Raw genomic sequence first — 23,320 nt, forward strand, 5'->3', positions numbered from 1 at the left:
CTGAACGCACCATGCTATTTCACACCTCCCTGCCTTTGTACACACAGTTCCCTCTATCTGGGAAGCCCTCTCCCACCCAGTAAATTTCTCCTCATTCTTCAAGGGCTAACTTGAAGGTCACCTCCTCAGGGAAGCCTTTGCAAACTCCCTAATGCTTTTTAAACGTTCTAATGTTTCTAACATTCTGAAGCTTCCAATGCCCTGCAGGGCTTTTTAAAACATAGATTGCTGGCCCGCACCTGTTTCCAGATGGAGCCAAGAGTCTGCATTTCCAGGAAGTTCCCAGGTGATGCTGATGCCACACTTAGAGCACAACTGCCCTAAGGAGTAGAAAGTGTGCTGTGCCTTTGAGCCCTTGGCTTCCTACACCATATTCTAGACATACCCTATTACACATTCCTGCTCACAGCTGAGAGCTCCTCGAGGAAACGGACCAAGGCAGTATTCGATACATGGTTACTAAACCAATAGATGGTGGTGGATAGATGGATAAATCGATGGATGGACAGATGAATGTATTAGACTGAATTTATTCACACAGCTTTTTCATACGGGTCCACGACCTCAGACATCTCCATACCCACCCTCCAAAAAAGGTACCTTGAAAACATTGTCTATAATAGATTCTCACTGTGCAGAGAAGGTAAAAAGAAATTCAAGAAGAGCTTTGACATTGTGAGCCTGTGTCAAAGGAGTTTTGAATTCTAACCTAGTGCTCTTTCTGCTACCCTGTTTACCAAAGTGACATTTAAGGAGTCATGACAGGATGCCTCTGAGTGGCAGCTCTCAGAGTCCTAACCTGCTCAAACCCTTTCTCCTTTTATTCGTATATATGTAGCCTATGTGTGTGTGTATCTATATGTATGCACGTATACACACATGTGCACACACACAGTGATTTCATTTGTAGAAAGCAGATGAACGTGGTCAGAGAAACAGAAGAAGGAAGAAGAATCCAGCCTCCCACAGGGAAGACCCCATCAGAAAATCCTATCTCCCAAGCAGGAGTGTCTGAGCTCCAAGCATCCCCGGGCTGCCTGGAGTTGAGACAGAGAGGTCAGGACACAAAGGAAAGAGGACAAACCTACCAAGGAGACAAACAGTGTATATTCAGGAGAAAATGAGAGACTAGGAGAGGAACAAGGGCGGGAGAACATCAGCTGGGAGGGGGCGGCGGATGGGAGGAATGGCAGTGGAGTGCGGAGCTGGCGGCACAGGGCAGCATGGTGGGGGGGTGGAGGGGCGGGGGGCAGTCAGTGCTGGCTCCAGCACTCCGCTCTGCCCTTTCAGCAGCAGCGGGAGCAAAGATGAGCAATGGGCTTTGCTGGAGACACAGCCGGGGGGATGCAGCAAGGGACAGCAGGAGGACCAAAGTCAAAAGGTCTCTACTGCTGCAGGTGGTACAAACGCAGATGCCCGTGACATTGACAACTCCCGAGTCTGTAGGGCTATTTTTCCCGTAGGCCTGTGCTCACAAGCAGCGGGGGTCCCGCTGCAGCTCTGCTCAAGAGGGAAAAGTCAGCATTCCCACCTCACTGGCATCCAGAACTTTTCCTGGGGGAACTGCAGATTAGCCTCTTGCAATAAGCTCTCTTGCCTCCCTCCCCCACTCCAAAAGCCTTGCCAAGGGAGGATCACAAAGCGGAGACCTTAGGATGCTGCAGAGCTGTCACATTCAATTCACCACAGAGCCCCAATGGCATTTAGGGGCAGGATGGATGGGAGCCCACCCCCACCCCAAACAGTGGGAGCAGCTAATGACTGGCTATTAATGATGCTGGCAATTAGCACTCACGAGAAAATGGTTGGGGGGCCGCTCACCAGGCGAATGTGGGAGGGAACAGAGCACACATTCAGAGAAGCAAACAGATTGGTGGTGCTTGTGGTGCAGGGAACCTGGGAAAAGCCGCTGTCTCTTGGATTTGTCCAGAGAAATTGGGGAAGAGGAAAGGGAGGGCTTCTGTGGACACTGAGGGCCTTTCTGCCGCACCCTCCCCGCTAGTAAAATTAGAGCTAATCACAGACTTCTCAGAGGCCTCATGAGGAGATGTCGTTAAAATGGTGTTTGTGAGGGTTCTGGAACCTTCCTCGTGTGAGAAGACCCCAGATGAGCCCAGGTGCAGCTATTCTTTTCTATGCAGTTTTTTGTATGTGTGTGCGTGTCTGTGTGTGTCTGTGTGTGTGCCTGTGTGTGTGTCTGTGTGTGTGGCCTCACCGCGCAGCATGCGGGATCTTAATTCCCCAACCAGGGATCGAACTCGTGTCCCCTGCAGTACAAGTGGAGAGTCTTAACCACTGAACCACCAGGGAAGTCCTCTATGCAGTTTAACTCCCTTGGGTAGTCGGATGATCCTTCATGAAGAACCCAATTTCTCATCAGCAGGGAGAGGGGAAGGGGAGGCGAGGGGGGCTGGAGTGACAGTGCTCACTGGCAAACCCACAGAGAGAGGAGGACACACGGCCAGATACTTAGGGATGCGTCTCCATCCAGGAGAAAAGATGCAGCTTCCTCCCTAAGCAAGGCTGTCTGGCCTCACGGTGAAGACATGAAGAGACAGAAGACACTGACCCACAAGACTGTGTGAGGAGATCCTGGTGGACAGAGAAAAATAGGGGCCAGTGCCCATCTTGGAAGTCAACAGACAGGCAGGAGGGGCCCACAGGAATGCCTAAGGAAGAGACCCCCTGGATCCACTGGGGTCCGCAGTATACTTGGGGGTCACAAGGAACCTTCCTCTGTGGCTGTTATCACCGTGCACACACATGAAAGAGACCCAGACCAAAGAGAAGCACTGCAAACCCCACAGCTTGAGGAAAGCACCTATACACAGAGACAAAACGGACTGACATTTGAGAAGAGATGTAAAGGAGATAAGCCAGCACTGGGGGAAGTGAGAAATAATACCAAGCTAATAAATACTTTAGAGAGAGCAACCATCACTAGTAAACAGCTTCCAGACAGCAACCCAAATCAAAGGAGATCGTTCTCGGACTCCTCACGGCATGAGACAATAGCTATGCCTTCGCCACTTAAATAAGAGAAGGGATGAGAGGAGACAGGGAAACGCAAAAACCAGCTGACCAGTACAGGTCAATACATTTTCCTTTCTGGAAGACAAGGGTGACTGGACCAAGGGAACTTCTCCCCAGGGGGCAGGTAGAGACCTCAGCATCATAGTTATTCAGAAGCTGGCACAGGGAGGTGGGCACCTCCCGCCTGCTTTTCAGGTTCTATCCAGATGACAGTAGTTGGTAAGAAAACAAAGGGTCTGTCACATGAAAGGCTTGAACCCTGAAAGAGAGCAAGAATTAAAGAAGGTGTTATGGCCTGAACTGTGCCCCCCCCCAAACCTCAGGATATGACTATATTTGGATCTACGGCCTTTAAAGAGGTGATGAAAGAGCAAAAGTTAAAATGAGACTGTTAGAATGGGCCCTAATCCAATCTGACTAGTGTCCTAATAAAAAGAGGAAATTTGGGGACTTCCCTGGTGGCACAGTGGTTAAGACTCCACCTGCTAATGCAGGGGACATGGGTTCAAGCCCTGGTCCGGGAAGATCCCACATGCCGCGGAGCAACTAAGCCTGTGCACCACAACTACTGAGCCTGAGCTCTAGAGCCCGAGAGCCACAACTACTGAGCCCGCATGCCACACTACTGAAGCCCACGTGCCTAGAGTCTGTGCTCTGTAACAAGAGAAGCCACCACGTTGAGAAGCCAGTGCACTGCAATGAAGAGTAGCCCCCGCTTGCCGCAACTAGAGAAAGCCCGCATGCAGCAATGAAGACCCAATGCAGCCAAAAATAAAATAAATAAATTTATTTTTTTTTAAAAAAAGGAAGAGGAAATTTGGACACACAAAGAGACTTTGGAAGTACACGTGCACAGAGGGATGACCATGTGAAGAGGTAGCAAGAGGGCAGCCACGTGCAAGCCAAGGAGAGAGGCCTCTGAGGAAACTAACCCTGATGGCACATTGATCTGGGACTTCCAGCCTCCAGAACTGTGAGAAGACAAATTTCTATTCTTTAAGCCAGCCAGTCTTTGGTATTTTGTTATAGCAGCCAAGGAAACTAAGACAGGAGGCAATGCTACAGGGGGAAAGTTGGGGTGGGGATTAGGGGAAAACCCACACGAATCCAAAGAAAGGTTTTGGCCAAGGTGTGTTCACTGTTTCAAATATTTGGTGAAGGCAGCCAATTGACATCATCTGATTGAGTTGATTGACTGAAATGCACAGGAATCACAGGAATCACCCTCAAACCCTAGAGTCTAAATATTATTAAAGGTATGATCCCTTGAATTATACTGAATTGTTGAATTTAAGAGCACCTACCACAAAATCCTTTAAGCAAAATTAAAAACACATGGCATGAATCCACACCCACATGCGCCTCGGCTGTGAAAGCATGTGCTCGGCTTCCCGAGGCACCCGTTTCCCCTTCACGAGTAGAGCCTGGGTACAGAATGTCACCACCCTGGGCCTGATTTCATCAGACAAGCCTTCTGACAGGTCTCCCATCCTCTAGCTTTCTCCTGGCTTCAGTCCATCTTCTCCAGGATGACCCAGCATGTGGCTGACAGGGTCTTGGTACTCCGGCCAGGTGTCAGGCCTGAGCCTCTGAGGTGGCAGAGTCAAGTTCAGGACACTGGTCCACCAGAGACCTCCCAGCCCCTTGTAATATCAGTTGGCAAGAGCGCTCCCAGAGATCTCCATCTCAACACTAAGACCCACCTCCACTCAATGACCAGCAAGATCCACTGCTGGACACCCCACGCCAAACAACTAGCAAGAGAGGAACACAACCCCACCCATTAGCAGAGAGGCTGCCTAAAATCATAATAGGTTCACAGACACCCCAAAACACACTACTGGATGCGGTCCTGCCACCAGAAAGACAAGATCCAGGCTCATCCACCAGAACACAGGCACCAGTCCCCTCCACCAGGAAGCCTACACAACCCACTGAACCAACATTACCCACTGGGGGCAGACACCAAAAACAATGGGAACTACGAACCTGCAGCCTGTGAAAAGGAGACCTCAAACGCAGTAAGTTAAGGAAAATGAGAGGACAGAGAAATACAAAGCAGATGAAGGAGCAAGGTAAAAACCCACCAGACCAAACAAATGAAGAGGAAATAGGCAGTCTACCTGAAAAAGATAGTAAAGATGATCCAAAATCTTGGAAATACAATGGAGAAAACACAAGAAACGTTTAACAAGGACCTAGAAGAACTAAAGAGCAAACAAACAATGATGAGCAACACAAAAAATGAAATTAAAAATTCTCTAGAAGGGATCAATAGCAGAAAAACTGAACCAGAAGAACGGATAAGGGACCTGGAAGATAAAATAGTGGAAATAACTACTGCAGAGCAGAATAAAGATAAAAGGATGAAAAGAATTGAGGATAGTCTCAGAGACCTCTGGGACACATTAAATGCACCAACATTTGAATTATAGGGGTCCCAGAAGAAGAAGAAGAAAGAAAAAGGGGACTGAGAAAATATTTGAAGAGATTATCATTGAAAACTTCACTAACATGGGAAAGGAAATAGTCAATCAAGTCCAGGAAGCGCAGAGAGTCCCATACAGGATAAATCCAAGGACAAACACGCCAAGACACATATTAATCAAACTATCAAAAATTAAATACAAAGAAAAAATATTAAAAGCATCAAGGGAGGGGTTTCCCTGGTGGCACAGTGGTTGAGAGTTCACCTGCCGATGCAGGGGACACGGGTTCGTGCCCCGGTCCGGGAAGATCCCACATGCCACGGAGTGGCTGGGCCCGTGAGCCATGGCCGCTGAGCATGCACATCCAGAGCCTGTGCTCTGCAACGGGAGAGGCCACAACAGTGAGAGGCCTGCGTACCGCAAAAAAAATTTAAAAAAATAAAAAATAAGAATAAAAGCAGCAAGGGAAAAGCAATAAATAATATACAAGGGAATCCCATGAGCTTAACAGCTGATCTTTCAGCAGAAACTCTGCAAGCCAGAAGGGACTGGCAGGACATATTTAAAGTGATGAAAGGGGAAAAACTACAAACAAGATTACTCTACCCAGCAAGGATCTCATTCAGATTTGACGGAGAAGTTAAAACCTTTACAGACAAGAAAAAGCTAACAGAATTCAGCACCACCAAACCAGCTTTACAACAAATGCTAAAGGAACTTCTCTAGGCAGGAAATACAAGAGAAGGAAAAGACCTACAATAACAAACCCAAAACAGCTAAGAAAATGGTAATAGGAACATACATATCGATAATTACCTTAAATGTAAATGGATTAAATGCTCCAACCAAAAGACATAGACTGGCTGAATGGATACAAAAACAAGACCCATATATATGTTGCCTACAAGAGACCCACTTCAGACCTAGGGACACATACAAACTGAAAGTGAGGGGATGGAAAAAGATATTCCATGCAAATGAAAATCAAAAGAAACCTGGAGTAGCAATTTTCATATCAGACAGAATAGACTTTAAAATAAAGATTATTACAAGAGACAAAGAAGGACACTACATAATGATCAAGGGATCAATCCAAGAAGAAGATATAACAATTGTAAATATTTATGCATCCAACATAGGAGCAACTCAATACATAAGGCAAATACTAACAGCCATAAAAGGGGAAATCGACAGTAACACAATCATAGTAGGGGACTTTAACACCCCTCTTTCACCAATGGACAGATCATCCAAAATGAAAATAAATAAGGAAATACAAGCTTTAAATGACACATTAAACAAGGTGGGCTTAATTGATATTTATAGGACATTCCATCCAAAAACAATAGAATACACTTTCTTCTCAAGTGCCGAAGGAACATTCTCCAGGATAAATCATACCTTGGGTCACAAATCAAGCCTTGGTAAATTTAAGAAAATTTAAATCATATCAAGTATCTTTTCCAACCACAACGTTATAAGACTAGATATCAATTACAGGAAAAAACCTGTAAAAAATACAAACACGTGGAGGCTAAACAATACACTACTAAATAACCAAGAGATAACTGAAGAAATCAAAGAGGAAATCAAAAAATACCTAGAAACAAATGACAATGAAAACACGATGACCCAACACCTATGGGATACAGCAAAAGCAGTTCTAAAAGGGAAGTTTATAGCAATACAATCCTACCTCAAGAAACAAGAAACATTTCAACTAAACAACCTAACCTTACACCTAAAGCAATTAGAGAAAGAAGAACAAAAAAACCCCAAAGTTAGCAGAAGGAAAAAAATTATAAAGATCAGATCAGAAATAATTGAAAAAGAAATGAAGGAAATGAGAGCAAAGATCAATAAAACTAAAAGCTGGTTCTTTGAGAAGATAAGCAAAATTGATAAACCATTAGCCAGACTCATCAAGAAAAAAAGGGAGAAGACTCAAATCAAAAGAATTAGAAACAAAAAAGGAGAAGTAACAACTGACACTGCAGAAATACAAAGGATCATAAGAGATTACTACAAGCAACTATATGCCAATAAAATGGACAACCTGGAAGAAATGGACAAATTCTTAGAAAAGCACAACCTTCCAAGGCTGAACCAGGAAGAAATAGCAAATATAAACAGACCAATCACAAGCACTGAAATTGAGACTGTGATTAAAAATCTTCCAACAAACAAAAGCCCAGGACCAGATGGCTTCACGGGCAAATTCTATCAAACATTTAGAGAAGAGCTAACACCTATCCTTCTCAAACTCTTCCAAAATATAGCAGAGAGAGGAACACTCCCAAACTCATTCTACGAGGTCACCATCACCCTGATACCAAAACCAGACAAAGATGTCACAAAGAAAGAAAACTACAGGCCAATATCTCTGATGAAAATAGATGCAAAAATCCTCAACAAAATACTAGCAAACAGAATCCAACAGCACATTAAAAGGATCATACACCATGATCAAGTGGGGTTTATCCCAGGAATGCAAGGATTCTTCAATATATGCAAATCAATCAATGTGATTAACCATATTAACAAATTGAAGAATAAAAACCATGTGATCATCTCAATAGATGCAAAAAAAGCTTTTGACAAAATTCAACACCCATTTATGATAAAAACCCCCCAGAAAGTAGGCATAGAGGGAACTTACCTCAACATAATAAAGGCTATATATGACAAACCCACAACCAACATCGTTCTCAATGGTGAAAAACTGAAACCATTTCCTCTAAGATCAGGAACAAGACAAGGTTGCCCACTCTCACCACTATTATTCAACATAGTTTTGGAAGTTTTAGCCACAGCAATCAGAGAAGGAAAAGAAATAAAAGGAATCCAACTCAGAAAAGAAGAAGTAAAGCTGTCACTGTTTGCAGATGACATGATACTATACATAGAGAATCCTAAAGAGGCTACCAGAAAACTACTAGAGCCAATCAATGAATTTGGTAAAGAAGCAGGATACAAAATTAATGCACAGAAATCTCTTGCATTCCTATACACTAATGATGAAAAATGTGAAAGAGAAATTAAGGAAACACTCCCATTTACCATTGCAACAAAAAGAATAAAATACCTAGGAATAAACCTAGTAAGGAGACAAAAGATCTGTATGCAGAAAACTATAAGACACTGATGAAAGAAAATAAAGATAATGCAAAGAGATGGAGAGATATATCATGTTCTTTGATGGGAAGAACCAACATTGTGGAAATGACTATACTATCCAAAGCAATCTACAGATTCAATGCAATCCCTATCAAACTACCAATGGCATTTTTCCCAGAAATAGAACAAAAAATTTCACAATTTGTATGGAAACACAAAAGACCCCGAATACCCAAAGCAATCTAGAGAAAGAAAAATACAGCTGGAGGAAGCAGGCTCCCTGACTTCATACTATACTACAAAGCTACAGTAATCAAGACAGTATGGGACTGGCACAAAAACAGAATTATAAATCAATGGAACAGGATAGAAAGCCCAGAGATAAACCCACATATGGTCACCTTATCTTTGATAAAGGAGGCAAGAACATACAATGGAGAAAAGACAGCATCTTTAATAAGCGGTGCTGGGAAAACTGGACAGCTACATGTAAAAGAATAAAATTAGAACACTCCCTAACACCACTCACAAAAACAAATGGATTAAAGACCTAAATGTAAGGCCAGACACTATCAAACTCTTCGAGGAAAACATAGGCAGAACACTCTATGACATAAATCACAGCAAGATCCTTTATGACCCACCTCCTAGAGAAATGGAAATAAAAACAAAAATAAACAAATGGGACCTAATGAAACTTAAAAGCTCTCGCACAGCAAAGGAAACCATAAACAAGACAAAAAGACAACCCTCAGAATGGGAGAAAATATTTGCAAACAAAGCAACTGATAAAGGATTAATGTCCAATATATACAAGCAGCTCATGTAGTTCAATATCCAAAAAACAAATAACCCAATCCAAAAATGGGCAGAAGACCTAAACAGACATTTTTCCAAAGAAGATATACAGATTGCCAACAAACACATGAAAGGATGCTCAACATCATTAATCATTAGAGAAATGCAAATCAAAACTACAATGAGGTATCACCTCACACCAGTCAGAATGGCCATCATCAAAAAATCTAGAAACAATAAATGCTGGAGAGGGTGTGGAGAAAAGGGAACCCTCCTGCACTGTTGGTGGGAATGTAAATTGATACAAATACTATGGAGAACAGTATGGAGGTTCCTTAAAAAACTAAAACTAGAACTGCCATATGACCCAGCAATCCCACTATTGGGCATATACCCTGAGAAAAACATAATTCAAAAAGAGTCATGTACCACAGTGTTCATTGCAGCACTATTTACAATAGCCAGGACATGGAAGCAACCCAAGTGTCCATCAACAGATGAATGCATAAAGAAGATGTGGCACATATATACAGTGGAATTTTACTCAGCCATAAAAAGGAACTAAATTGAGTTATTTGTAGTGAGGTGGATAGACCTAGAGTCTGTCATACAGAGCGAAGTAAGTCAGAAAGGGAAAAACAAATACCATATGCTAACACATATATATGGAATCTAAAAAAAAAAAAATGGTTCTGAAGAACCTAGGGGCAGGACAGAAATAAAGACACAGACATAGAGAATGGACTTGAGGACATGGGGAGGGGGCAGGGTAAGCTGGGATGAAGTGAGAGAGTGGCATGGACATATACACACTACCAAACGTGAAATAGATAGCTAGTGGGAAGCAGCCACATAGCACAGGGAGATCAGCTTAGTTCTTTGTGACCACCTAGAGGTGTGAGATAGGGAGGGTGGGAGGCAGATGCAAGAGGGAGGGGATATGGGGATCTATGTATACGTATAGCTGATTCACATTGTTATACAGCAGAAAGTAACACACCATTGTAAAGCAATTATACTCCAATAAAGATGTTAAAAAAAAAAAGCAAACACATGCCATGTCCACAGTTATTCTTCATCCCATGATCCTAGAATGACCCACATCTTGAAGCAAGCCCTGAAGATTCCATTATCCCATCCCATTCTGATTTTGGGGTGGCCCAGAAACCATAAGGAATGTTGTAGAGGGAACTCACATGGTGAATGCTAAGCCCTTTGTGACTCCCTAATTCATAACTGGAAGTTGAGGAAGGAAAGAAAGAATAGAAATGGAAACACAAATCTTCAGGATCATTTTGGGTCTTCAGAGACCAACATCCCAAGTGACAAGTATACCCAGATCATGTTTGCTGACTGAGTGCTCAAGCGAAGAGCATGGAGGCTCCAGGGCCGTATTTCTAAGGCAGGAGAGCCCTTACCAAAAGTGTGACCCTATAAGAGCCAAGACAATGAAGCAAGAATATTCTATGTCTCTCGGTGGCCAAGGAGACATTTGGAATGTCTGTCTGAACTGACACACCCCACGGCTTTGCCCACCTCAGGTTAGCAGCTGTGAATGGATCTTCTGGAGCTGAGGGAAAAGAGTAGCAGGTCTGGCATTTGACAATGGCCAGGTAAGGATGTTTCTCTTCCGCCTTAACACTTACCTCCCATCCTCTGGGAACAGAGCTCGGTGTGCCACCCCTTCCCGGCTCACTCTAAGCTTCAGGCTCAGCTGACCCACAGGGGCATCTGGGGCTGGGCTGAAATAGCCAACTCACCACAGGTCCTTGAGACCAATCAACAGGTGCCACCAGAAGATGCCCGAGGTGAACAAAAAGGAATGCTCCATAGCCCTGCCCACCGACCTCATCACTCCCCCAACCCAACAGCTGGGAACTCACGTCTGTGGTTCTCGTTTCTGTGGTTGGGTGGGGACCGGGTCTCCTGGTCTTGGGCCTCATCCCCCTCCTCGCTGGCCAGGTGAGTGTGAGCATAGTGGTAGCTGAGTCCCGGCCGGTTTTTATAGCGCTTGCCACAGACTAGAGAGGAAAAGAGGAAAGGAAGGGAAAACGCAAATGTTAGCAACCTCTGCAGCCACGGCCATCATTCTCCCAGGCAGTGACTCCCATACATCCACCCCAGAGCTGGGTTTCCCCCAAAAGGTGTCTCCCAATCCCAACACCCCCCAACCCTCACCCCAGCACCAGCACCGCTGCAACAACATGGACCCAGGTAAAGAAAAACCATAGAAGACGGAAGTTGAACTGTGTTAAGAGCGCCATCATTTCCTAGCTGTGAGACCCTGGGAAAGTCACTTGCACTCTATGTGCCTCAGTTTCTTCAGAGGGAAAATAAGCATAATAGTAGTACTTAGCTCTTCGGTTGTCATGATGAGTTAACCTCTATGCAAAGCACTTAGAACAGTGGTAAGGGTGATAAGTATTATAACTTTGGTAAGGGTGACACTTATTATAACTTTGAAGTTAAAAGGCATTGGGAGTCTATTTAGTCCAACACCCCATGGCACAGATGAAGCAAGTGAGGCCCAGCAAGCTTAAGTGATTTGCCTGGGAACACACAGCTAGTTGTGGCAGAGCCACTGGAACCCAGGTCTCCTGGATTCCCGTGCAGTACTCCTTCCACCACCCTGTGGTTGACTCTGTATGAAGTACAAAAGCTTTATATGGATCATATTTTTGATCTACCACCCAGTGATTCTGTGCCAGAAAAACACATTCCACTTCCATCATTAAAACTATGAATCTGAGGCATCCTTGGTAGATGTTGCAACCAAGAGCTTGTGCCCTTGTGGCCCGGGAAGCCTCTGATACCCCGAATCTCTAAAAATGTGCCCTGGCAGGCACTGCCTCTCAGGTGGACAGTAGGAGACAAGGGCAACAAGCCACACAAATATGATTTCTTGGACCCAAGAAGAAGAAAGGGGCAGCTCCCTTGGTTGGCTGCTCAGTACCTAAATGGCTAAGACTAGACCACTGCCACCACCCACCCTGTCACAAAGCCCAATATCTCAGCCCATGGAGGGATGGAACTGTTGGTAGCAGAAGCCACAAGGGTCTTCCAGTAAAAATCTCATGCCAACCCTCTCATCTTGTCCCCACCTCTCCCCAGCAGAGCAAACCCCACCGGATCTGCTGAAGTAGCTGAGGTTGCCAGCTTTAAGAGACTCTCCCTTCACATGACTGGGTTATAGCAGTGAGTGTAAACACTTCACAAGGTGGAAAGAGTACAGACTTCATCATCAGACATGGGTTCAAATCCCACTTCCAGGTGCCAAAGTTGACAGCTGCATGACCTCCACAGTATAGAGAAGAGCTGTTACCCACCCCTCTTACCCCCTACCCTTATTATTTCTGGTGGGGTTTCCTTTCTTACTAGATTCTCTTAGGTTTTTCAGGTATTATAACCATTGGCAAAAGTGGATAATGTCATCTCTTCTTTCTCATATATATATAAACTATTGTGTCTTCTTAGCTTAATTCATTTGTTAGAATCACCAAGACAATATTTTAAAATAGCAAAAGCAAGCTTTTCCAATTGTCGTGAAATTGGATTTAGTGGTTCACTGTTTAGAATGATATATGTAGCTAGTTTTTAGTCTTTATCAAGTTTAAGTAGTTCTTCTTATTCCTGAGTTAGAGTTTTATTACAGGAGAATTTTACCAGCTGTCCTTTCAGCATCTACTAGTACATGACTCTCTTTTAGTTTGCTGATATGGTGAATTATGTTGATTTCCTAATGCTTCCTACTACTGAGCCATTCTTGCATTCCTAGAATGTACCCCATTTGGTCAGGGTGTATTATCCATTTGATATACTGCTGCATTCTACTTTCTAATTTTGCATTTTGCATCTATACTCAGACTTGAGATAGATAAATAATTTTGGGCCTTTTACCATGATTTTCAATTGCATAGTTATGCTGACTTCCAAAAATGAATTAAGGAGTTCTGTGTGAAATTGGACAAGATGCATAATCTCTTTGTGCCTTTTTTTTTTTTTTTTTTTTTTTTTTTTGGCTGTGTTGGGTCTTCGTTTCTGTGCGAGGGCTTTCTCTAGTTGCAGTGAGCGGGGGCCACTCTTCATCGCGGTACGCGGGCCTCTCACTGTCGCAGTCTCTCTTGTTGCGGAGCACAGGCTCCAGATGTGCAGGTTCAGTAGTTGTGGCTCACAGGTCTAGTTGCTCCGTGGCATGTGGGATCTTCCCAGACCAGGGCTCGAACCCGTGTCCCCTGCATTGGCAGGCAGATTCTCAACCACTGTGCCACCAGGGAAGCCCTGTGCCTTTTTTTAAATCTGAAAATGATGATGGTATTACTTACCTTGAGGGATTATAAATAATCTTTGTAAAGTATCACAGTACCCAACACCTAATAGATGCTCAATAAACAGTAGTGAGGGGCAAGGGGCTTCAGTGTGGTCTACCACATCTTAAGCGCTGGACCCTCCTTGAAAGAGGGGCTTTGACCCTTACCTCTCCTATGGAATCTGGGAATTGGTTAGACTTTCTTAAGAAGGTGAGAGTCTGAAATTCAAGTTGGTGATCAAGTTGGTGACCAAGCTGGTGACCTAGTGACTATAAATTCAAGTCCTACAATTGGCTCCTCTCTCCCTCTCTCTCCCTCTCTCTCTCTCTCTCGTAAATATTGCAAATAATAATAATAATAATATGTCACTACACAACTCAATTCCATTTGACTCAGGAAGTGGGACCTAAGGAGACCCCTGAGGCACACCGTGGGCCTGCTTGTGGCTTTTTCTATTTAACTTTTAAATGATCTAAGGTCAATAAACAGCAAATTATGGGGTCACTGGATATGAATTCATTTCATTACAAGGAATATTGCTGGTGAGGAATAAACATTTATTAAAAATACGGCCAATAATGTCAGTATTTATATGGGGAAGCCTCAGCTGCCTCTGCAGATCTCCCCACTGCACACTCCACAGTACTTTATTTGTTTCATTTTGTTGTGTCAATTATTACCGTCTTCCTTAATCACAGAATTCCAGGATCTTAAGATCCTGGTCTAACTGACTATCAAATTGTTTTATTCCCACGAACACTCTAGATGCCTTCCTGGAACAGCTCCACTGATGGGGAACTCACTACCCACCCGAGTAGGCATTTCTTCTTTGACCTCCTTGAATTATAGTTATGACGGCACTGGAGGACCTCTCTTAAGGACAGTGTCATATCGATTTCATCTTGATGTCAACAACTCCACCTGCCGTGTTGCCATGCACATTTTACACCTTCAAAACATACCCATTGAATAGTTGATGAGTGAACACAGAAACGTTTTGTAGGAAAGCAAGGAGATGGAGGAGGAGGTAAGTGTGTAGAATCAGCTCCATCTATCGACATGAATCTCACACTAATAGTTCTTCAAACCTACAAAACCAAACCCAAGCAAAAAGCTTCCCATATCTTCTTCCCCAATACCATAGAAAGTTTTAGAGCAGATCCTTTTGCTAGAAGAGAGATTCTCAAAGAGTAGTCACCAGATCAGCCCCATCAGCATCACCTGGGAAGTTGTTAGAGATGCAGTTTCTTGGGCTCCACCCCAGACCTACCGAAGCAGAAAGTCTCGGGGTAGGGCCAGGCAATCTGTTTTTTAACGGGGCCTGCAGGTGATTCCGATACACACTACAGTTTGAGAACCACTCTGCTAGAAGATTGAATATATTGAGGCTTGACTCTGCCCGCCCTGCGTGCGCCTGCCCTTCTGGATGGATGCAGGTGGCAGCAGGGGTCAGCAGGAGGCAGCCCTGAGACCTGTGTTCAGTTATCAGAGGAAACAGAAGCGGACAGCACACGGTGGCCCTGGAAGCCAGACCCCTTACCCACAATCCCTGTATGCAGAGCTTTCCAGGTGGAGCTTCATTTTTCACCACCTGCTTATATCATGTCATTCCTGCATCACCAGGTCTTCAAGGAAACATTTATTAAACACCTAATGTGTACCCAGCCTTGAAGCACCGGAGGACAAAGACAAATGAGCCCCAGTCCCCTCCCTCCAGGAGTCCGAAGTCTAGCAGAGGAGATACACATGTCAACTAGGAAGGAGGGAGGTGGGATAAATGCACCAATGCGAGCCTGTGCCCCGCAAAGAGGAGGGGCCCGCTCACGGGCTTAAGTGGGGTGGGGGGATGGCTTCCCAGAGCAGGTGGATGAGCCACAGCTTTTGAGAGAGCAGGACATCACCAGGCAGACAAAGGAGGAGGGCACGCGGGCACCAAAGCCCATCCCGCCAGCACCTTTGGGGAACTGCAGGATATTCAGTAAAGCCAGTGGGAAGGGGGCATCGGGGTGGGTGTGAGGGGGACTAAGGAGAGGAAGGTGGGCAGGACTTTATCCCGACAGTGGGAAGTCGGGGGAGGACTGTATGTATCCCGAGGACCAAGTTAACCAGATTTACATTTTAGAAATACTGCTTAAGGTTATAGTGCAGAAGATGGATTTGGAGGGGGCAATAGGCTCCTTTAATTTTCCGTGGGTGAACAATGAGGACTTTGGGGTAGAAGAGAGGTTAGAGAGAATCTGGTAGGAGGAGGAGCGGGTGGGAGTCAGCAGAAAGGAGCAGCACAAAATGACTTCTACGAACTCGGCCTTCCTGGCCACGCGCCATCCAGCCCCCATCCAGCCCCCCAGCCTCACTTGAAGCCACCTCTGCCTCCTTCCCAGCCCTCCTGCCCACTGGCCCTTTCGTTTCTTAAACATTTTTCTTTCCACCACAGAGCCTTTGCACAAGCTCTTCCCTCTGCCCAGAATGTCCCGCAGCCCCACTTGCCTGATTAACGCTTCACAATCCTTCGGTTCTCGAGTCTTTCCAATCACAATTAGGACACTGGTGTGTTACCTTCCCAGGACTAGTCGTGTATCAATATGTGTCTCTCCCACCAGCAGCAAGCATGGCAGGCCCTGTGTGTTTGCACACTGTTGCAGCCCCAGTGATGAGCTCGGGGCCTGCACTCGATGTCAGCTAAGGGAAACAATAAAAATACCTAGGTTTCTGACTTGGGCAACTGGGTGGAAGCATGTAGGAGGAAAATCAGATTTAAAGAAGGAAGGGAATGAGTTCAGTCTGGGGTTGGCTTATACACCTGGCACTTGGGAAAGAGATGTGGATGTTGGAGTGGCCAGGTGGCAGTGGAAGTGATGGATATGGAGAGAAAAGTGCCAGGAGAGAAGGAGGAGAGAAAGAAGAAAGGACACAGGAGAGAACTCAGAAAACACAGGTATCTTAAAGAGTCTGGTGAAGAAAGAGAAACCGATTTAAAATTTTTAAGAAACACTCACAAAGGAGTGAGCAACATAAGCCAGAGGAGCAGGACTTCCAGGTGACAGAAACGATGACACCACCAGTCACAGCCCCTGCTAACAGCTACTGAGCATGTACCATGGGCCAGACCTGTTCTGGTGCTTCAAGTAAATCAGCTCACAGCCACACGCATCCCAATTTTACAGAGGCAGATAACGTCAGGATAACGTCTTGGCCCCAGAAGGGCCAAGAAGGCTGGGGACTCAGAAGACAGCACTGGGCTTGGCAATTAGCAGGTCACCTGAGTGAGCAGGGAATCCACAACCTCGAGTAGGATGACACAAGGCTACAGGAAGCTGGGATGCTTTGGGGAATGAGGAAGTGGTGATGGGGCCGACAGACCATTCCTTCCAGCATGGCTGTGGAAGGGGAAAGAGTCAGCTGGTGGGCAGATGGGACTGCAGATGGGACTGCAGAGTCCAGGGAGGCTGCGTGGGGATTGTCTTTTAACAGAACAGATCTTGAGCAGGCTCGTAGGCTAAAGGGAAGGAGGCAGGAGGGAGGGGAGTTTGAGAGGCAGGGTTAGGAGAGATTGGAGTTCATGGAGCAAGATGCCTGACCCCAAAACAAAGCTGCTGACCCAAGTCCCAGTTCTTCAAATGACTTCATCCTAGGGACGAGAGATTTCTAAGATTTATTTTGGTTGAAGTGCAACTGGGTCAGACTGCTACATTGTGATGAAAAGAAACGCCTTGGAAATCCTGCTTTGACTGGTTTGGAAGAGAAGGAAAATCTAGCACTGTCTCACCTTCTAGATGTATTTCATCACATCTCCCTGCCACTCTGAACACTTGTGAGCCAGCTTCGTAGACGTGTGACCTGTACACTCAGACAGGGTCCTGGGTTCGGGAGGGTCCCACACCTAGTTAACGCCTTGCTCCTGCCATCCTGAAATTTTTAATACTATGAAACAAAGGGGCCCTCATTTGCATTTTGCACTGGGCCCTGTACATTATGCATCTGGCCTTGGAAACCATTTGGGGCAGGGGGTGGAGATCTGGGACTAAGTTATTCCAAACAGCCACCTTGACCGTGTAAGAGCTGCCACAGTGAATGCAGGACCCAGCCAGCTCTAGTCGAGGGCAAAATTTCCCTCTGAGGTAACTAGGAAGCCTGGCCAGAGGGGTTAGCCACTCAGCAGTGGTCATTTTAGTGCCATCAACAGCTCTGGCCCTTCTTCTGGGTCGACCCTCCCTTCAGAGAGGCAGGCTCTGTATTGATGTGTGGGTAGGCTAGATCCGAACTGCCTGGGTTCAAATCCCAGCTCCGTTGCTGACTGACTGTGACCTTGGGTGAGTAGCTAAATCTCTCTGTGCCTCAGCATCCTCTCTGGAAAACGAGGATGATCATGACAGCACACCTACTGCACAGCTGTAAGGCTATGTGAGAGAATACATATAAGTGGTGCTGGGAAAACTGGACAGGGACATGTAAAAGTATGAGATTAGAGCACTCCCTAACACCATACACAAAAATAAGCTCAAAATGGATTAAAGACCTAAATGTAAGGCCAGACACTATCAAACTCTTCGAGGAAAACATAGGCAGAACACTCTATGACATAAATCACAGCAAGATCCTTTATGACCCACCTCCTAGAGAAATGGAAATAAAAACAAAAATAAACAAATGGGACCTAATGAAACTTAAAAGCTTCTGCACAGCAAAGGAAACCATAAACAAGACCAAAAGACAACCCTCAGAATGGGAGAAAATATTTGCAAGTGAAGCAACTGACAAAGGATTAATCTCCAAAATTTACAAGCAGCTCATGCAGCTCAATAACAAAAAAACAAACAACCCAATCCATAAATGGGCAGAAGACCTAAATAGACATTTCTCCAAAGAAGATATACAGATTGCCAACAAACACATGAAAGAATGCTCAACATCATTAATCATTAGAGAAATGCAAATCAAAACTACAATGAGATATCATCTCACACCGGTCAGAATGGCCATCATCAAAAAATCTACAAACAATAAATGCTGGAGAGGGTGTGGAGACAAGGGAACCCTCTTGCACTGTTGGTGGGAATGTAAATTGATACAGTCACTATGGAGAACAGTATGGAGGTTCCTTAAAAAACTACAAATAGAACTACCATACGACCCAGCAATCCCACTATTGGGCATATGCCCTGAGCAAACCATAATTCAAAAAGAGTCATGTACCAATATGTTCATTGCAGCTCTATTTACAATAGCCAGGACATGGAAGCAACCTAAGTGTCCATCAACAGATGAATGGATAAAGAAGATGTGGCACATATATACAATGGAATATTACTCGGCCATAAAAAGAAACGAAACTGAGTTATTTGTAGTGAGGTGGATGGACATAGAGTCTGTCATACAGAGTGAAGTAAGTCAGAAAGAGAAAAACAAATGCCGTATGCTAACACATATATATGGAATCTAAGGAAAAAAAAAGGTCATGAAGAACCTAGGGGTAAGATGGGAATAAAGACACAGACCTACTAGAGAATGGACTTGAGGATATGGGGAGGGGGAAGGGTAAGCTGTGACAAAGTGAGAGAGTGGCATGGACATATATACACTACCAAATGTAAAATAGATAGCTAGTGGGAAGCAGCCGCATAGCACAGGGAGATCAGCTCCGTGCTTTGTGACCACCTAGAGGCATGGGATAGGGAGGGTGGGAGGGAGGGAGATGCAAGAGGGAGGAGATATGGGGATATATGTATATGTATAGCTGATTCACTTTGTTATAAAGCAGAAACTAACACACCATTGTAAAGCAATTATACTCTAATAAAGATGTTAAAAAAAAAAAGAGAATACATTGAAAATAGTGCAGGGCTCACAGTAAGCCTCAGCCACTTCAGCTGCTATTGTCAACACTGTGGATCCGCAAAGGGAATAAACCCTAAAGGGAAGGGGGTGGGGAGGACTAGTAGTTTCTCCTCTGATGTCTGGGGTGATGGAGTTGCAAGGAAAAGAATGTTGGGAAAGATACATTCTGAAAATAAAGTATTAGAACCATCTGCTATCCCTTTATCATGTCAGCAATCTCACTCCCCACTCTTGTGCAGAATCAGACTGAGCCCCAAGACAGCTGAAGCATTCAGAGAGGGCTGCGCCCCCATCCTCCCACTCCAGTCTCCTTCCCCAGGGCAAGCTCCTTGGCGTCATGCGCCCCTGAAGCCATCACCCCTGGGACCAGGCACAGGCCTGTGCACATCAGGTCCTTCTTTTCACCTTGGCAGCACGCACCTGGATTGTGTGTTCCAGGCGCCATGCACGTGGAGAGGAACGGCTGTGACAATGAGGAAGGTCCAGCTTGCCTTCCCCTCTCTCCTTCCCCCTGGGGCAGATCCATCTGTCAAGCTGCAGAATTAGTGTTTGCCCACTTCCCAATCCAGAGCTGCATTCGCCAGGCAGGACCTCCTGTCTGGAGTTATGAATACCTTCAGTGCCACCCCAGAATATTTACAACACACTTCTGCCACCCCACTCCAGCCCTATACCACTCACTCCTTATGAGGATGGGGGAGGAAGCGGAGAAGGGGGAGGAGGGAGGAACAATCAGGGGCAGTTTGTGTGAACAAAGCCGGCTGCAGCAGACAGCAGAATCCTTCCTGCCAGGGAGAAGCGGCTGCCTTCCCCACTGATAACTTAATGACTCTGGCACATTTTCATCAGCCCAACTTGGAGCACGCAGTGGGTATCTGAGCCAGTGGTTTCCGAGAGCCTGAAAGCAGCGACAGAAAGCAATTACAGGATGAGCGTCCAAGAGACAAAGCCTGGACCTTGGGAGTCACCAGGCCACATCTTTTTCCCAGCTCTGCCCTGTGGCACTTACACACAGCCCTGAGGACACCACTTCCCTTTCTCTGCAGCTTGACTTCCTCTTCTGTAAAATCGACCCAGCAGTGCCTGTCACCTGCCAATGCCTCCAAGGCATCATACTTACAGACTATCAGGCAGGCACACATTCTTACACTGAATCTCACAACAGCTCAGGAGGTAGGGATTATCATCCCATTTTACAGAGAAGGAAACTGAGTCGGGGGGGCATTGAAACAATTCACTAAATGGCAGAGTCGGGATTTGAACTCAGGCCTGTCTGACTTTGAAGCACACAGAATCAAAGACGTGCTAGTCATTCTCCATTCACCACCCCTCCCAGAGCCTGGAGCTGACCTTGATGGCCTCTTGCCCTCTGCTTCCGGTGGAGTTTGGCCATCGGGAGGCACTGGCAGGAGAACGGAGGGTGACAAGAGAGGCGGTGGGGATCTGTGCCCTGCCCACCCGACTCGGGCTACCCTCCCTCCCAGATCCAGCTACCCCTGGGAGCCAATGTCCTCCTTGCTCCTTGGAACTCAGGATGGGGAGGGCTCCCCCTCTCCCTTGTTGCTACCTTTATCCTGCCCACACCTCCACAATCACTCTGACGTGAAATTCTCTGCCATTCAGCCCATCTAAGGTTGAAATTTATGTCCTGCTGGAGCCAAGACAAATACAAACAAGGGCCATTTTGACAGGAGAATCATAGCCTACCAGACCGGTTCAGATGTTTGGGGACCTCCACACCTTCCTGAAAACCCTCGGTCTTCTCTCTGCAGAACCATCAAGGCGGGTGGAGGACTGTCTATACCAATCCCCCGGGTGGGAGGAAGCCTCAAGTGAGAAAAGCCCTGCTGTGAATGAGCTTGGGACAAAACCCAGGGAACACTGCAAAAAGCCACTAGCTCAGACTTGTGTACTCAGGGTGGGGTGTTAATCCCTACGACTATGTTAAATGCCTAGGCTTTTTCAAGAGCCAATGATGGCTCCACAAAGCTCAAGTGATAAAAGTGGTGGCTTCACAAATGGCCCAGGTCCTGCAACATTCAGGCACCAAGAAGCTCCTCTTGGACAAGCACAGGTGGGCTTCCCTCCCCACCCCTTCTCAAGCCAGAGGCCAGCAGCGCGGGTGGCCTTCTGCAGACCTGGCGTCTGGCCCTGGCTCTGATACTAACCCACCGTACATCCTTAGACAAATCCCACAGCTTTCTGGACTTGGTTTCCCTATTTGTAAAATATGGCAGTTGCATCAGACCATCTCTAAGCCTTTCCATTCTAACACTGCACAACGCTTTGTTTCTCTGGGTCCTCTGAGGACTGTGTGCCTCCTGAAGCAATTATCCCCTCAACTGTGACAGAAAAATGATGTAGATTCCCAACCACAGGATCCACCCAGGGGCTGCCTACACCCTTCTCCCCACCCCACCAAGCCAGATCGGCAGATGCCCTTCTGTGGCTTCATGTCTTCTTCCAGGCCACCCCTGATGCTTATTTTAAGCTGAATTCTTCTGGACAGAAACACAGGGGCTGGAGTAGGGGTGGGGTGTAATATCCTGATTTTTCAAAGCCACATTCCTCGGGGCCTGGCACTGACCCATATATTAGGAGTGAGCCCAGAGCCAGGGTCTATCAAATGCCAGTGATCCACAAGTCCTGTGTCTTCATCAGGGGAGGGCATTCTGCGTATTTTAGGAATTTACTGTATGTGAATGTGGCTACATGTTTTTTTTTTAAAAAAACAAAAAAACAAAAACAGGAAGAACGGAGATAGGCAACAAGGTTTCATTTCAAAATACTCTATAACCTGATTCTGGATCCCCCGCAGAGAAATGCAGAAACTTCCAAAACCAAAGCATTAAATGTGTTAGCAGAACTCTTTCCTGCTCTGTTGAGAAGCAGGGTAACATGATTCTGGTGAACTCTGGGGTCAGTTGTCCTACGTCAGCTAATTGGCTGTGTGACCTTGGGCAAGTTGCTTAATCTCTCCACACCTCAGTTTCCTTGTCTGTAAAATGGGGATAAGAATAGTTTTATACCTCATGTGGGTATTGTGAGAACTGAATGAGTCTATCCTTGTAAAGTACCTAGCACATTGCCTGGCACGCAACAAATGTTCAACAAACAGTAGCTATTTCTGATCATTCAGTTCACCCTCAGAATGCTTCCCTGGTCTCTGACAATGCCAGCAGCCAGAGCACAAAACACCACTGGGGACTCAAGTGTGAAATAAGTACCCTTTCTTGAATTAGTAGAAAAAAAATAAATATTTATTGAGCATATTTATGAACCAGGCAGTGAACTAATTATTTTTACACACGGTCTCATTTCACCCTCTTGAAAACCCTCTAAGGTCAATCTTATTGTCCTCACTTGACAGAAAAAGAAACTGAGGCTCAGAGAGGTTTTTGTGATTTGTCCTCGGTCGTGGCTAGGGAGTGTTGTAGCAAAGACTCAAATCCTGGGCTTCTGACTCAAGAGCCATCTTCTTCGGGCCACCATCCCTTATAGAGATGGTATCTTTGATTCCTTATTCTAGTGAAATCATACATTAGCATGTCCTTAATTCACTTCAAGAGTCAAATATCATTTTTTTAATCTTCATGGAAAATAATTTAAATAAAAAATATTACTGTCAACATTTCTGGAGAAGATAAACAGAGAAAGGCAAAAAAATCAGGTGCAATATCATAAAGTATGGTAGCCTCCAAACATTTGGGAATCTGGCCAGTGTGCTCTCTTTGGGGATCTCTGGGTGAATATCTGACATAAATGCTCCTTCAGATGCTTGATTTGTAAGTCCTGACCTAC

At 45.5% G+C, this 23,320-nt stretch overlaps 1 protein-coding gene across 3 annotated transcripts in view; it reads right to left on the reverse strand.

The window, feature by feature from the left end:
- Nucleotides 1-23,320, reverse strand: part of DPF3 (double PHD fingers 3) — a gene marked incomplete at both ends in the record, with an annotated part of 257,662 nt that overhangs the window by 68,285 nt on the left and 166,057 nt on the right. For all 3 annotated transcript variants that reach the window (XM_081229806.1, XM_081229808.1, XM_081229807.1), the window contains one exon: nucleotides 11,261-11,398. In XM_081229806.1, coding sequence (XP_081085932.1) covers nucleotides 11,261-11,398 — 138 coding nt within the window. The remainder of the gene's footprint in view (nucleotides 1-11,260; nucleotides 11,399-23,320) is intronic.

The sequence above is a fragment of the Mesoplodon bidens genome (assembly GCF_964165515.1).
Source record: "Mesoplodon bidens genome assembly, chromosome: 3".
Classification (NCBI taxonomy): Eukaryota; Metazoa; Chordata; class Mammalia; order Artiodactyla; family Ziphiidae; genus Mesoplodon; species Mesoplodon bidens.